Source organism: Rattus rattus, chromosome 2, assembly GCF_011064425.1.
Source record: "Rattus rattus isolate New Zealand chromosome 2, Rrattus_CSIRO_v1, whole genome shotgun sequence".
Classification (NCBI taxonomy): Eukaryota; Metazoa; Chordata; class Mammalia; order Rodentia; family Muridae; genus Rattus; species Rattus rattus.
In genome coordinates, this window is record NC_046155.1 from 10,544,243 (window position 1) to 10,560,036 (window position 15,794).

Genomic DNA, 15,794 nt, shown 5'->3' on the forward strand with positions numbered 1-15,794 from the left:
TCTTATGCCAGTATTTTGCTTATCTGTGAGGTCATTATCTATGTCATATTTACATATATCACAAATAGAGCCTTGGGCATTTCTGATGCTCAATATGTATTTATTAAATTACTGAATGACTGACAGGGAAGTTCGGATGATGAAATAGCCATTTCTCTATTCCCAAAGCTCCTGTAGGCAGGGGTCACATAAATGTCTGTACACCAAGGCTGCTGTACACCATACAGATGCATGTGTCCTGGTAGGACATCTTTGTTTAAATCCATTTCAATCTCCAATCTTCTTTTAATAGAGATTTTTCCAGGGTGAGTTGAAGCAAGAGTCCACAATTTAGGCCATAAGAAAGACATTTCCCCAAGTTTGTCAGGAAAAGAAGAACCTGGCTCACAGAAGTCTAGGTAAGAGAGGATGTCACTTGGTCTCAGCGAAGGATTCTTCTACAATCTTCAGCTTCACTTATCTGGAGTCTCGAATTGCATCGGAATAACTTGGTATTGGGTGGGGTGGTTCTGGGAAGACCACCGTGTTCGTTGCATAGACATTAGGAATGACCACATCTACCTGAAAAACAAGAGCACACAGCAGGAATACTAAGGGTAGATATGTCCTCTAGAGGTTGGTTGCTGGAAACCTACACTCCAGCATGGTGCTGCTGAGGTGATGGAACTTGTAGGAGGTGAGGTCTGGTGGATGGCAATCAGGCTTTGGGTACCACTTTCATAAGTGGATTTATGCTTGACTCAGGGAGAGGGCTAGGTTTTATAAGAGGATATTGTAACAAAGCAAGGCCATCTCACATGCCTCAACCTTTCAAAACCAGAGCTCTGTTCCTTTCCTTCTCCTCTGTGTTATAACTCAGGCAGAGAAAGCCACTGCTCAGACCCTGGGGCAATGTTTAGGTACTCCAGTCACTGGAGCTGAGAGGCAAGTAAACCTCTTTATTTTATAAGTTTCCCAGCCTAGTGATAACAACAGAAAGTAGACTGAGGTACTCCAGTAATAAAGACTCATTAAAGACAAACACTGAGACCAATAGATATTGTCTCACTTTCTCCTCTGTAGCTGAAATGAAATCCACAGAGACCCTGTTAGTTTTCCATCAACTTGGAGTATATTACTACCCACAAAGGAGCCCCAGGACTCACATTGTTGTATCGACAGCAGGCCACCTGGCAGCCAAAGTGGGAGGACACACTTGCAATGCTGAGCTCCAAGAGGCAGAAGATGAGCAGTATACAAGAAATAGCCACGCCTGTACTCTGAAATCAGAAGAAATCTGGAGGGCATCAGTGCTGGGCCAGGAGTTTGGTGAGACTCTGCAATGGACCATCTGTGTGGCCTTGGCAAAGTCTCCCTCCATGAACCTTATGGGGCAAATGTCTCCCAGGTTTTTGTGAGGCTAAAGTATGGGTGGAAAATGGTTATTTTATCATCCATTGCAACACACTTTATGGGAAGGATGTTCACAGGTTAAATGGGTTGTGTGGAGAATACACCTGACCTTGCATATCAAAGGAATTAGGTTGGATGTCATGATGAAGAAATGTTTGAGGAGGCTGACAGGGGCTGGGGCAGGTGAAGGAGGGGAGGAGAGTTTGTGGGGTGAGGACGTGGTCCATGGTCCAAAGCTGCCTATTTATCTCAGGATCACTGTAGTTGATGAGTACAAGATTAGTGCTGAGGCCTAAAACTGGTGTGTTTTGTTAGTGTAAAATACACCTGTGTGTCAAAGAATCAGTGCTCAAAATGAAAATATTCCTGACCTTACTATGTCTGAACCAAATGTGGCTCTACCTCTCATCTCTCTCACATCTTCTAAGTCCTACATTAGCAAGAATCCTTCCTCCCTTGGTAGCAGTGTACAACCATTTCCCCTCCTTTTGTCACAGGCCTATGCGGTGGGTTGCAGCCTCCTCCTTTCCTCCAAAACCTTAAGACCTGCTGTCTATTCTGCTATATAGCCTGCATTATCCCAAAACTCTCTTCCATGCTTCTGTCTGTCTGTCTGTCTGTCTGTCTATCTGTCTGCCTGCCTGCCTGCCTGTCTGTGCAGTAATAACTCTTCCTAGACGCCCTCATCCCCTGAGACCTAGAGCTGATCTCCACTTTAGTGGTTGAAGTCAACAAAGAACCTGGTGCAGGGCCTGTCTCTATAGAACAGACCTCTCTCCCTCAGTCATCATGTCTTTTAATAGTGTATGCTAATTAAAAAAAATTAAAATCAAAATTAGTTGCATTTTTCAATGTGACAAGAGGAGAATTTGAAATCCTATATGCACCCCATGCTCTATTTCTCTTCCAAGGTGCTGGTTGTAGTACAGGGAGCAGGGACAGCTGCGCTCATTCAGTTACTGTTTTCTGTGGATGCTAAAGATCTGCTGTGTGCGACAGGAACTGTATATCCAGTGAAGCCTGAAAGTCCATCTGGCTCTGCAGAAAAAGCTTGTTAGGGTCTGGCAATCCTAGCCTCCCCTGTTGAGGGCTTGTCGCAGAGCCCGATCTTGTGTACATCTTGACATTTGCAAGAAAATGAATGCAAGTAGAAGCCATTATGTTAAGAGAAATATGCAGGATTCAGAAAGATGAGTGGTGCATGTTTTCTCTCTTATGTGGAACCTTGATTTGTGTGTGTGTGTGTGTGTGTGTGTGTATGTGTGTATTTTGTAAGTCACAACACTAAAAGAGAAATCATGAGAAAGGAGGGAAATGTCTCAAAGGAGGTGGGGGATGGAGAGATGTTTCTGTGGTTGATATCACTGGCTACTTTTGCTGAAGGCCTGGCTTCAGGTCCCAGCACCCACATGGTGGCTCATAACTATCTGTTTTTAAAGATTTACTTATTCTATGTATATGAGTACATATGTTTATATGAGTCCACTGTCACTCTCTTCAGACACACCAGAAGAGGGCACCAGATCCCATTACAGATGGTTGTGAGCCACATGTAGTTGCTGGGAATTGAACTCAGGACCTCTGGAAGAGAAGTCAGTGTTCTTAACCACTGAGCCATCTCTCCAGCTCATAACTATCTGTAACTCCAGTTCCAGGGCATTCATAGGTTTCTTCTGACCTCCATGGGAACTAGGTATACATGTGGAGTACACAGATGTACATGTACACAAACACTTGTATACGCAGAATAAAATAAATAAATAAATCATTAAAAATAAAAAAAGCAAGCAGAAGCTGGGACTAATTTGGGGGGAAGAAAGGGAAGCAACTGGAGGTGAAGGGAGCAGTTGAGAACAGAGGATGACAGGTATGTGTCATGATAAAACTTTGTACAGTAACCTAAAAATATAAACAAGAGAGTTTTCAAAGGAGGGGAAAAGTGGTTTTTGAACCCTGGTCTACATAGCTGGCAGGAAAGCTGAGACGGTAGACGGCTGCCAATGAATTGGCAACTGGTATTTCTGCATCATCATGTTTGAGTTTTCCAGTGCTACAAGGCACGGAGCTATTTTATAAAGGCAGTAAAAGCTAAGGAAAGGACACCACTGAGGACTTTAAACCCTGCTCTGGTCCCAAGAGCACTTCCTTTTCTTCCAGTGCTCAGTGGGAAGGCTTGGTTGCCAGGCCCTTTCTAGCATGATCTGAACATAGCTCAATAAAGGCAGAGCCTTTGTTTAAGGACACTCACCACGCCGTATTCATGGTAAGGGTAGTAGTCAGGGTAGACATATCCTCCTGAGATACTGATGTCTGTGATGAAGAGAATGATGCCCACTGCAGAACAGATAGCACTGAAGATGTTCAAGCCCACACTGCCGTTCAGCTGGAGGAGACATACAGGGTCATGATGGTAGGGGAAGATGAGTTGAGCTGAGACCTGCAGGTTCAGCAAGCATCCTTTTCCCATTTGTACTGTGTTAAACTAGACCACACACAGCCTTTACCACTGTAACCATTTATAAAAGTTGTAGTTCAGTAGTGTGCAACACTTTATGTACACAGATATGTCAAGATATATTAATCTTCCCTTTCTGGGTATTTTCCAACAGAGCTCATCTAATTGTAGGAACCTTGATCACTAGGAGACAGTTACACTGGGTAACCTGCTCATCAAGAAAGCAGAGCTATTATATTGGTCCATATCTAGGAAAGCACAAAGTACTCTGTCCTTGTCAGTCTTCAGAGTTCAGATTCTGGATTTCTTAATGAAGGGGCTGCTGGGGCCTTTACTGGTGTCCCAGGAATGACTGGAAGCCTGATTGCTCTACAAGCTATGGACATATTCAGTTCCTTGTTCTGTGTAGTCTGTCCTGGGCTCTGTGGAGCTTAGTTTCTGCTCCTGTGAGGGCCTCTCATGCAAGCTAGTCAGTCCTCTCTCTCTTTCCTCCCATTCTGGCATCTTAAGAGTGGCAGCAGCCTTGTTCTTTCCCTATACGATGTGTGTGTGTGTGTGTGTGTGTGTGTGTGTGTGTGTGTGTGTGTGTGTGTGTGTCCTGTATGCAAGAGTTAGCATGCATGAAAGTGTTCTAGGTGTTAGTGGTGCAGAAGTAACAGGAGGATTGTTTGTCAATCCTTTTCCCCACTCTGACACTATGGGTCCCTGGCTGTGACACACAGCCTCAGAATGTGACTTACCAGGCAAGGTGAATTGGGCTGAGTTTCTGCCGCCACTGAGAGAGATCCTGAAATGATAAACTTGTGGGACAAGATTGGGAACTTACCAAGGGTTAGGCAGCAGGGTACCCTTCCTTCCTTAGGAATCTGGTTCTGAGAGTACATCTATTCTCTCACACATAGAGTGACTTATGGAGACCCCGGATCTACAATGGCAGAGAACGTATGTGCTCATTTGCTAAGGGACAGGGCAGGGGTGGGATAATCAGGATTTTAGAATTCACCAGAACAGGTTTGAAATTTTGGTTTGAGACGTAAGTGATCTTTGGTGAGTTATGAACTCGTCTAAGCTTTATTTCCTCAGATGAGAAAAGTGAACATTTATATCTTTTTAGACATCATTGTTAAAGCTCATGCCTCACATCTACTGGGCCTTGTTCATAGTAGTCAATTGACGTTAGCTCATTTCCTGCTGTTTGCTTACACATGCTCACCATCTGTTGCTTTCCAGGTTTTAGCTCAGCCTTTGTGAGGTGTGGGGCTCTGGAGGGAAGAGGGAAAGAGTGCCGATTCCACTGCTGTGTTCAGAGGAGAGCTCAGCATTGGTCCTTGCCTGCTGCACGGCTGCATGGGTTCTGTTCCATCACTTAGATAATGAACGCAAATCTCTGATACCCAGCATCATGTGAGAGGAGAATTTCTTGCCAATACTGGTGATCTGTAGGCAATGTGGCTGAGGGATCACTTGCCCTTGTTTGCCCAGTGTCCTAGCAGTGGTGGTCTGAGAGAGCATCAGCTAAGACGTTGGGTTCTACTTGAGGTGCTTTAAGAAATGGTTCTGTCGGGGGGAACATTCATACATTTGCTTACCATTCATTGATTTAAAGCACACAATCTTAGTATTTCCAGTGTATTAATAGAGTTGTACAATCTAAGTTGAGAACATTTTCCCAGCCTTTAATGGCTGAGCCATCTCTCTAGCCCAGTTGAGAACATTTTCATCATCTTATCCTCAGTAGTAATTTTCTTTCCTCCATCCACAAGAAGTATTTTTCTTAAACCTTGAGTAATGGTCCACCTAATAAAACTGTAATTTCCTTTATAAAGATGGAGAAAATCTGTATGTCATTTTCTTCAGCCATGTAGCCCCTAGTAAGATGCCATGCTCCAGCAAATATCTCCTTATCCATGCTCATACAAGAAGCCATTATTAAACTAAGTGGGTCAAAAAATAACTACCATGAAAGTAAGAGATGAACTACTGGGGGAAAGGCGGGTCAGGAGGAGTGAGAAGAGGAATAAAAGAGGGCAATGGAGGTAAATGTGATCATAACATATGTAAAAATTTAAAAATGAAGTCAATTTAAAAATATGGACAGGATGAGGCTTATGGGTTTTAAATAACTCACTCAAGATCACCAAGCAAGTGTCAAAGCTCTTGAGGTCAAACCCAGGTAGCTTAGCTTCAGGCTCAATGTCTTAGCCTCCCTGTCTTCCTCCTTGGGGCAGATGCATTGCTATCTACAATGTGAACTTGTCTGAGTTGCTTCCCTTCCAAGAAAATGTCTTTCTTTTTTTTGTCAGTGGAGAAACAAGTTCCAGTTTCACAGATATTCCTTTATAGAGATGTGCTAGGAAGGAAGGAAGGGAAGAAAGTTGAATTTTCATGTTTTTTTTTGTTAGTCCCCTGGAGGTGTCAAAGAAGGTGCACCTTTGCTCTGGAGGAGGGCATTAGTAATTGTTAGGAATTGGAAAGATGGAGATGGAGTTAAGAAAGTGACAAAGACCAACAGCAAACAAAAACAAGAGACCAGAAGACATAATGGAGAAGGTTGTGAGCTAAAGGCCTCCCCCACCCCCCAGGGCACTTGAAACGTCAGGCACTTCCTGGTTCTAGCAAACTCTAAGAGGAATCTAAGGTGACACAGTAAACTAGTGAGAAGGGAATGACATTATGAGATGTTTCAACACAGGTCTAATCTCTAGAGAGTTGTGGGGGTGGAGGGCGATTGAGTTCCAAGTCTAGGTCAGTTCAGAGTCTAAGGAAATTGTAGCCTGGGACTATGAGTCATGGGTCAGAACAAGTTATTTGAAGGATACATCCTTATGGTACTGCATGCTGGTGAGGCTGTGGTCTGGCAGCGTGCTAGTCCATTTTATTATTACTGTATGGGAGAGGCTGGCATTGCTTGATTTCTTAGGTTATCCTGGAGTTCGGATAATTATGGGAAACCTTGTGTTTGAATCACAGGGAGGTGAGGGAAAAACAAAAAAAAGAGAGGAAGTTGGAGGGGGTCAGAGCAGGGTGTGTGTGTGTGTGTGTGTGTGTGTGTGTATGTGTGTGTGTGTGTGTGTGTGTGTGTGTGTGTGTGTGTGTGTGTGGGGAGTTACCAGGAAAAGGATGAGAGTCCAAAGGCAATAAACCAGCATGGTGGAAGAACTGTAGGATTTTTGTAGAGTCACAGATCACCTCGAGAATCTAATGAAAGCCATGGACCTTTTCAGAAAACTAATGCTTAGCTATCGTGCTAGATATTCCACCAAAATGGCCTCTCACTCTTGAGCCACAGACTCTATTGACTATTGAGGAAAAATGTTTTTGGAGCTCAGTCTTACATGTTTCTGTTGTACAATGTCTGAAAGCCTAGCCTCAGTAGTGTCTCTCTCTCTCTCTCTCTCTCTCTCTCTCTCTCTCTCTCTCTCTCTCTCTCTCCCCCTTCCTTTTTTCTTCCTTTATTCCTCCCTCCCTTTCTTTCTTTTCTTTCTTTCTTTCCTTTTTTCTCTTCTTTTCTTCCTTCCTTCCTTCCTTTTTTTTTTTTTTTTTTTTTTTTTTTTTTGAGTTAGGGTTTCTCTTTGTTACCATGGAACTGGCTCTGGAGACCAGGGTGGCCTCAAACTCACAGAGACCTGCCTGCCTCTGCCTCTGCTTCTGTTGGGCTGGGATTAAACTCAAGCCACCACTGCATGGCTGGTATAGTTTTCTTTGTGAATGAAATGTTTCTGGGTTGATGTCCTAGAAGAAATATCTTGGTCTTTGGTGGCTTCAGCCTTGTAGGGCTATAGCTTGATCTGTCATCAGTGGTTTCATATTTTCAAAGATCTAACCCCAGAACCTTGGAGTGTAACTGTAGACAGGGTTTTATTATGTAGCTCTGGTTAGCATGGAGATCACTATATAGAATAGACTGGTCTTGAAGTCATAGAGGGCCTCCTGCTTCTGCCTCCAGAGTGCTGGAGTTGTGTGTTCTATTATGCCCAATCATTAGCGTCTTTTTTTTTTTTTTTTTTTTTTTTGGAGCTGGGGACCGAACCCAGGGCCTTGCGCTTGTTAGGCAAGCGCTCTACCACTGAGCCAAATCCCCAACCCCTCATTAGCGTTCTTATGAGTGGAGGTTAGCAATAAACATGACTTGACTAGAAATTATCACGTTAAATGAAGTAACTCAAAACCTAAAAGGTGAATACCACATGATTTCTCTCAGAGGTAGATTGTGGTGCGTGTGTGTAAGTGCGTGCGTGCGTGCGTGTTGTGAGTCATGAAAAGAGATCATAAGGTTGATGATAAATGAGAGTGGCAGAATACATGCGACACGAAAGCAGAAGTGTGATGGGTTGTAAACCTGACATTGCCTAGACCATGTGGGAAGACAGTCTCAGTGAGGGATTATTTACATTCGTTTGTCCTGTGGACATGTCTGGGGGAGGATTATCTTAGCTAAGTTAATTGATATGGGGAGCAAAAAGTCACTGTGGGGCAGCACCATTCCTTACACAGGGAATCCTGACTGTGTAAGAGCTGAGAAATTGAGTTGAACACAAGCAAGTGAGCACACATGCATTCATTTCTCTCTGCTCTTGACGATGGCTATGACATGACGAGACATTCCAAGTTCCCACTACCTTGACTTCTCTGCAATAAAGGGCTGTAGCCTGCAATTGTGAACTAAAACAAATCCCTTTTTCTCTTTTGTTCTTTTGGCAGAGTATTTTATTACAGCAACAGAGATAAAACTAAAACAGTGAGGTACTGAGGGAAGGAAGGCGTCAAAATGGGAGGGAAGCTGGAGAAGGCACAAAATGGAGAAGGGAAGAGAGAAGGCACATAAGAACAAAGACTGAAAGTGCAGCAATAAACCCATTATTTTGTATGCTAACTTAAAACAACAACAACAACAACAACAACAACAACAACAATAACAACAACAACAACAAGAAGAAGATTGAGACATGAGGTAGGCACAAATACAAAGGGAAGATACCAGGGGAAGATGGCTGGCTGAGAGGTAAGAGAGACCTCAGTGGTGACTACCAGTTGCCCTGCTGGTCTTGGACTTCTGGCCTTCAGAACTGGGAGATAGCACATTTCCACAGTTGGGAACTGTCCATCCTATAACACTTTGTCCATCCCAACCCCATTCTCCAACTAAGCCATTTGGGCAAGCACCTCCAGATTCCCAAACAGTTTGGCAAGGTTGCCCAGAGCGTCAGACTGGAGATACTCACCCAGATGCCTCCCCAGAAGGGGAAACCTCCATAGAGGGAGACAGGTATATAGTGGCTGAAGAGGTTGGTGATCATGATGGAGCCCAGGCCGATGTGCGCCAGGCCAATCAGGATCTGGATGGCCTGTCAGGAGAGCCACAAGCTGAAATCTTTGCCTCTGAGCCCTGATCTTGCCTTTTCTTTGTATCTCCTTTATATTCTAATACCCATTTGGTTTCCCTGTCTAAAAGATAATGTGAGAAACAATAAAATTAAAATTTTAGTCATCCTCACTCCCCGACAGAAAGCATTCATTTTGGCATAACCTTCTATTATTTTTCTAACATGTATTTTTGGTAACAGAGAAATGGTATCTCTGCACATTAGCATATTCTTGGGATGTTAAATTGTGAGTGTGTGAGAGAGCGAGCATCTTTATCAGTCATTCTCCATCTTATCTTTTTCTGAGACAGGCACTCTTACCAAACCTGCAGTTCACCAATTGACTAACACGGGTGGGCAGCAATCTTCAAGGGTCCTCTAGTCTTTGCCTCCCGAGGTATTATAGGCTCGCGCTGTTGTTCCTGACTTTTACATGATTATCTGGGATCTGAATTCAGGTCCTTACATCAACATGGCACCTTACCCACTTCCCTACTCACTAGCTGTCTTTTAAAATATTCTCTAAGGGTTTCCTAAAGGCTCTGGGGAAAGTTGAAACACTGATGTTGGACAGGTAAGGTGACCTCTAGGTTTTTAAATTATACACAGCCTTGTGTTCAGCATCCTTGTATGTAATTATTTTGCCTGCATCTTTTCCTTGCCTCATAGATTCAATTTTATCTTTCTTCACTCTTTAGAAATTCATGTATTAATGTTCTAGTCTCTCTGAATATGACCTTATATGAATATAGGTATATTGCTGATGTCAGGAGTCAAGATGACTCATATTGTGTTAGATAGGGTGATCCGCAATCCAATATTACCAATATCATTACATAAAAGGCATGAAAATCCAGGATTCTGAATCTAAGGCCTATCTCAAAAACCATCATAAAACATAACAGCCATCGGAGAACTGGAGTGGTATTGCAGTATTGGAGTGGTATAGCAGTGCCAAGGCATTGCTAGAAATTGGGAGAAAGATCTGGAAGAGATCATTCTTTCGGGCCTTCAGAGGGAGTATGACCTTGACAGACTTTGAACTTAGTTATCTATTACCCATAACTGAGAGGCAATGCGTTTCTGTTGCTCTTGACCATCAGTTCATGGAACTTTGTTTTAGCAGCCATATGAAGCTAATACAGATACAGCTCTCTCTCTCTCTCTCTCTCTCTCTCTCTCTCTCTCTCTCTCTCTCTCTCTCTCTCTCTTCTTGACTTCTTTTTCCTTTCGGAAACTTCGTCTTTGTTGGACTTTCTTTCTTCCTAAGACATAGGAAGCAAATGCTTAGAAGCAAAAGGTACTGCATCCAAAAATACTTTTTTGGCTGCTTTTTAAAAAAATTACTCTTTGTCCCTAAATTCCCAAATCAGAAGCTCTAAGGCCATACACGGAGGCTCCTTGTGAGGAAGAGATTTTCAACAGACTTGGGTTTGACTAAGCCAGCCCCTCCTGTTTCGTTTGAAATTTCTTTTCTTTCTTTTTAAAATGTATGTAGGTATGTATGTGTACCTCTGTATGTGTGTGTGTATATGTGTGTGTGTGTTTCCTGCAGACATGGTATAAAAAGCATATATTATTTTCTTAAGTTCATTCTAAAAGTATATTAATAACTACCTTGGAGTAAGACCCAATCATCACACAACCATTTCCACAACATTCTGTTTGTTATAAGTATAACACAGTGGCTTGACCAATGTGCTGGTTACTTTTAACTGTCACCTTGACACAGCCTATAATCATGTGGGAAGACAGTATTAATAAGGAAGTGTCTGGATTAGGTTAGATGGTGGGAATGCCTGAGAGGGATTGTCTCCATCACTGATTCCTGTAGGAAGACCCAGATCATTGTGGGCCTCATTATTACCTAGACAGCAATCCTGAACTATATAGGGCAGGAGAAAGCCAGATGAGAGCAAGAAGACCGTGCATATGTGTTTGTTTTCCTCTGCTCTTGACCGAGAATGTGATGTAACTTGCTTCAAATTCCTGTTTTGACTTTCTTGCTAACCTGGAACTTTAAGTCAAACCAACTTCTTCCTTCCATCTGTTGCTTTTCCTCAGAGTATTTTCCACAGCAACAGAAACAAAACTACAGTAGATCAATTTCTTCCATCCTTCAGTGTCTACAAGTCATGCTGCACCAATAAATATAGGCACCACATTTCCTGTGCATACTGGTATATTTGGAGGATAAAGTCTCAGAAACAAACCATTGGGTACACATATCTATCTATCTATCTATCTATCTATCTATCTATCTATCTATCTATCTATCTATCATCTATCTACCTACCTACCTACCTACCTACCTACCTACCTACCTACCTACCTACCTACCTACCTATATCCTCTTTTTAGACTCCCCACAAGCAAGGTTAGAGCATGAGAACATAGGCAGTCTGGATTAGAATCACTGCCTGTCATTCATGGGCTGTGCAATGAAATGGGGTCCTTTGTGCTCTTCAGGTTAGCTTTTCAGGCATTGCTGATTGTCTAGCTGCTTGCCTCCGTTTTTGCTTTGATTCAGTAATCCTGGACTTCTTGACACCTTTCGGAAACTTCGTCTTTGTTGGACTTTCTTTCTTCCTAAGACATAGGAAGCAAATGCTTAGAAGCAAAAGGTACTGCATCCAAAAATACTTTTTTGGCTGCTTTTTAAAAAAATTACTCTTTGTCCCTAAATTCCCAAATCAGAAGCTCTAAGGCCATACACGGAGGCTCCTTGTGAGGAAGAGATTTTCAACAGACTTGGGTTTGACTAAGCCAGCCCCACCTGTTTCGTTTGAAATTTCTTTTCTTTCTTTTTAAAATGTATGTAGGTATGTATGTGTACATGTATATGTATTTATAAATGTGTGTATGTTCGTGCACAGGTATGGGTGTGTGGTTCCTTAGGCACTGTGTATCTTGTGTGTGTATGTGCGTTTGTGTGTGTGTGTGTGTGTGTGTGTGTGTGTGTGTGTGTGTGTGTGTGTGTATGTGTACATGTATGATGAGGCCAACATCTACCTTGGTTATCATTCTCCAGGAACCCTTTAAATTTTTTTTTTGAGTCAGGGTCTCTCACCAGCCTGGAACTTCCCAAGTAAGCTAGGCTGGGCAGGCAGAGAGCTGCAGAATCTACCTGTCTTTGACTTCCTGGGTCTGGGATTACAAGTTTGCATTGCCACAGTTTATGTAAGGTGGGTCCTGGGGAGGGCACTCAGCTTGCTAACAGTGAACTAAACACTTTACTCACAGAACCATTCTATTCCCTGGCCCCTTATTTGGAATTTCTGGTAGTCTGCCTCGAGCCCCTGTTTTCCTCTGTCTGCAGCATATGGTCTCTGGCTCACGCAGTGGATTCTTACTTACCCCTAGGACTTGGCCCTTTTTCAAGACTCTCTGGGCAGGTGGTTCAGTCATGGCCGGCACGAAACCAGGTAGGTTACCAGGAATCACATGGACTTGAGGCTGGTTGCTGGGATAAAGAGGCACCTGAGGCACGGTTCCTGGGACCACAGGATAACTGTTGTGGGGTGCCACCACATATACAGAATTGGCCACGGGGCCCTGTGAAGTAACTGTATTCATGCTGATGAAAAAATAAACATAATGGAATCACTCATCATTTATATACTTGTGTTTACATTTTAAAAAAAACTTCAAGAGGCTGGGGAGATAACTCAGTCAGTAGCCACTTGCTCGACAAACATTAGGATATGACTTTGGATCCCCAGCACCTTTTGAAAAGGCCTAGTGTAGGGCCAGTGAGACGACTCAGCAGGTAAAATCACTTCTGCCTGGTGACTTGAGTTCGGACCCTGAAACTCACATGGTGGGAAGAGAGAACTGATTCACAAAATTTGTTCTCTAATATCCAAGAACATTTAGTGGCACTTGTGTAGCCATTCACAGTAAGTAAATAAAATACATTAACAATAATCAATAATAATACAAACAAGTCTATTGTTATTGTCTTTATTGCCAAGTGCACCTGTGGGGCAGGAGAGATGGACTCTCCAGGAGTGAGGAAGACGTGTGGTTTCCATATACATGTATGTACACATGCACACACACACACACACACACACACACACACACACACACACACACACTCAGGACATTAAACACGAGAATGATTTTTGTCTGAGCAATTCAACCCCATATACTTGTTAACCCCATCTTAGAGACAATGTTAACCTTCCATTACAGGGCTTGTTGAGAATGTCAGGCAACCAATGCTTTACAAATGCCTTTCTTTCATTTTTAACCTGTCCCATTGATGAAAAAAGTAAAGCCCAGAGAGGTTAGGCGCTACCGGAAGACAGGTTGTGCTTTTTCCTTCTTTGCGTGTCTCCTATTGTTTTGATCCTGTTTTGCATAACATTGAAATTATCTGATTCCAGAGTACCACAAGTAAAAAGACTCTTGGGGAACATTGAGCTCAATTCTCTTAGATTTTGGAAAAGGAAACAGTGTGAGAGTAGTGTTGACTTCTTATACATATTACATACTAGTGTCATATACATATTAGAAAAATGGAGGTCATTGCGTTCAAGGGAAATCTATTGTCAGTATTGTGCGTGCGTGTGTGCGTGCGTGTGTGTGTGTCTTCCACGTCAGACACTTGGAGGTCAGAGGATAGCTGGTGGAAATTGATTTTATCCTTCCATCCTGTGGGTCCCAGCATTAACCCATACCCAGTGAGTTTGTATGCCTTTAAAAGTTCCACTCTGTTTTTGGAACAAACACAGTAATATGAGCACAATACACCCTTCCAATGTTTTTCATCCGGTACACCTTTCTAGCTTCTTTCATTCCCCACGTCTCATTTGACACAAACCCATTATCTCCATTTCTCAGCAATTCCTACAAACACTTGACCATGTCCACTCACCTTACTGTGCCTGGTTGCCAAGTAAGTCTCTCTTGCTCCTGTCCCCAGTCTCTGCTGTAGAAGATTTATTTTCCGAGAGAGAAGGACTGCACCCTGTGCAGTTGGGCGGTTCATTTAGAATGATCCAAAGTCCTCTCCACTTCTTTCCTGGGTAAGGCCTTGGGTCAGAAGCTGCTCAGAGCTTCCACACCCACATTTGCTTCCTGTTTTAGTCACGAAACCAATTAAATACAGTTCAATTTGTCAAGGGTTTTAAGGCGCCTGAATGGAGAGATGAGGTTGTGCTGGGTACTCTAGGAGACAAAAGAATGACTTGGACGTTTGGGGCTGGATGTACTGAGCTAAAATAGAGGACAGGTTGACTCAGTTTCACAGCAAAGAGATAAATAATCTCAGGAGAACACAGAAAGAAATGATTGGAGCTGGAGTGCTTAGATATTTGAAATCATTGAACTGCGATGCAAAATGATGGAACCAATGGGTAAAATGAAAGTTACACTCCAACTCCCATCCATAGGTTTAAAGAGTCATTTACTTTTATTTTACGTGTATGAATATTTTGCCTCTGTGTATGCCTGTTTGCTTTGTGTGTGCAGTGACTGCTATCACAGATGCTTGTGAACCACCATGTGGTTGCTGAGAATAGAGCTTGGGTCATCTGCAAGAGAAGATGGCTCTTAACCATGGAGCCATTTCCCTATTCCCTTCCATTTATCTTTATCTCACCTGACAAATGACTACCGTGTATAAGAACTGTTACACTGGGGCAGTGAGGTCTTAGGAATTAGATGTGACAAACTGACTTTTAAAAAAATTCCGGGGATTTAGGTCAGTGGTAGAGCACTTGCCTAGCAAGCGCAAGGCCCTGGGTTCGGTCCCCCAGCTCTGGAAAAAAAAAGAAAAGAAGAAAAGAATTCCAATTGGCATATGAAAGACACTCAGTAGACTCTTCCTGACTGAGCGCATTGAGATGAGAGGATAGCTGGAACTTTGCAAGTTGACAGTCGAAAGAACATTATAGGCAGAGGCTATCGAAAGGGACAAAGCCAAGGAGAGAAGAAAGCTCAGGACGAGTTTTGGGTAGGTACACACAAAAGACATTGAAAGCAAAAAGAATGAAAAATTCTGATGCAGTCAAAGCTCGCCAATCCCCTTTTCAGATTTGCCCCCAAGTTTTTAAAGGCAGCTTTCTTATAAGATCTTATTTATATGTGGCATAATGTCTTAAAATTTGGTATTGTTTTATTGTGTGTGCATGTCCACGTGGTGTGTATGTGAATGTGGTGTGTCTGTCTGTCTGTCTATAGTATAGTCAGAGTCTATGTCATGTTTTTTGCTTCCTTATCTTTTCATTTTTCAAAAAGTCACTTTTAGCATATATTATTTGTATGCAATGCTGAAGTTCACTCGGTTTTATGCAATTGTATAACCATATACTCTGCCTTATTTTTCATTTTCCAAAAAGTTACATGTAGCATATGTTAGTTGTATGTAGTGATGAGCATCACTCTCACATTTTAAACATGTATATATGGCATTTTGTTCGGTCACCCCTCAGTATTTTTGTATTCCTCTCACTCCCGTTGATCTCCTTCCTTTAACCAACCAGCACCCCCATTCTTTTATATTTCTTTTTTTTATTTTTAGTTTAATAAAGATCACTTATGGAAACCTTTTGAGGATTCACTTACAAATGCATGGG

The 15,794-nt window shown here is 42.6% G+C and overlaps 1 protein-coding gene across 2 annotated transcripts; it reads right to left on the reverse strand.

The window, feature by feature from the left end:
• Positions 1 to 79: 79 nt before the first annotated feature.
• Ms4a8 (membrane spanning 4-domains A8) lies at positions 80 to 14,227 on the reverse strand. 2 transcript variants are annotated; one of them, XM_032891644.1, is made up of 7 exons: positions 14,093 to 14,227; positions 12,568 to 12,787; positions 9,070 to 9,192; positions 4,588 to 4,647; positions 3,641 to 3,775; positions 1,146 to 1,276; positions 80 to 561 (listed from the first exon to the last, which is right to left on the reverse strand). In XM_032891644.1, the coding sequence occupies exons 2-7, from the start codon at positions 12,784 to 12,786 to the stop codon at positions 558 to 560; spliced, it is 672 nt and encodes a 223-aa protein (XP_032747535.1). In that variant the 5' UTR covers position 12,787; positions 14,093 to 14,227; the 3' UTR covers positions 80 to 557. The 2 variants fall into 2 exon arrangements, with proteins under 2 accessions (XP_032747535.1, XP_032747534.1); XM_032891643.1 differs by having other exon boundaries at positions 1,146 to 1,259; positions 14,093 to 14,226.
• Positions 14,228 to 15,794: the final 1,567 nt, after the last annotated feature.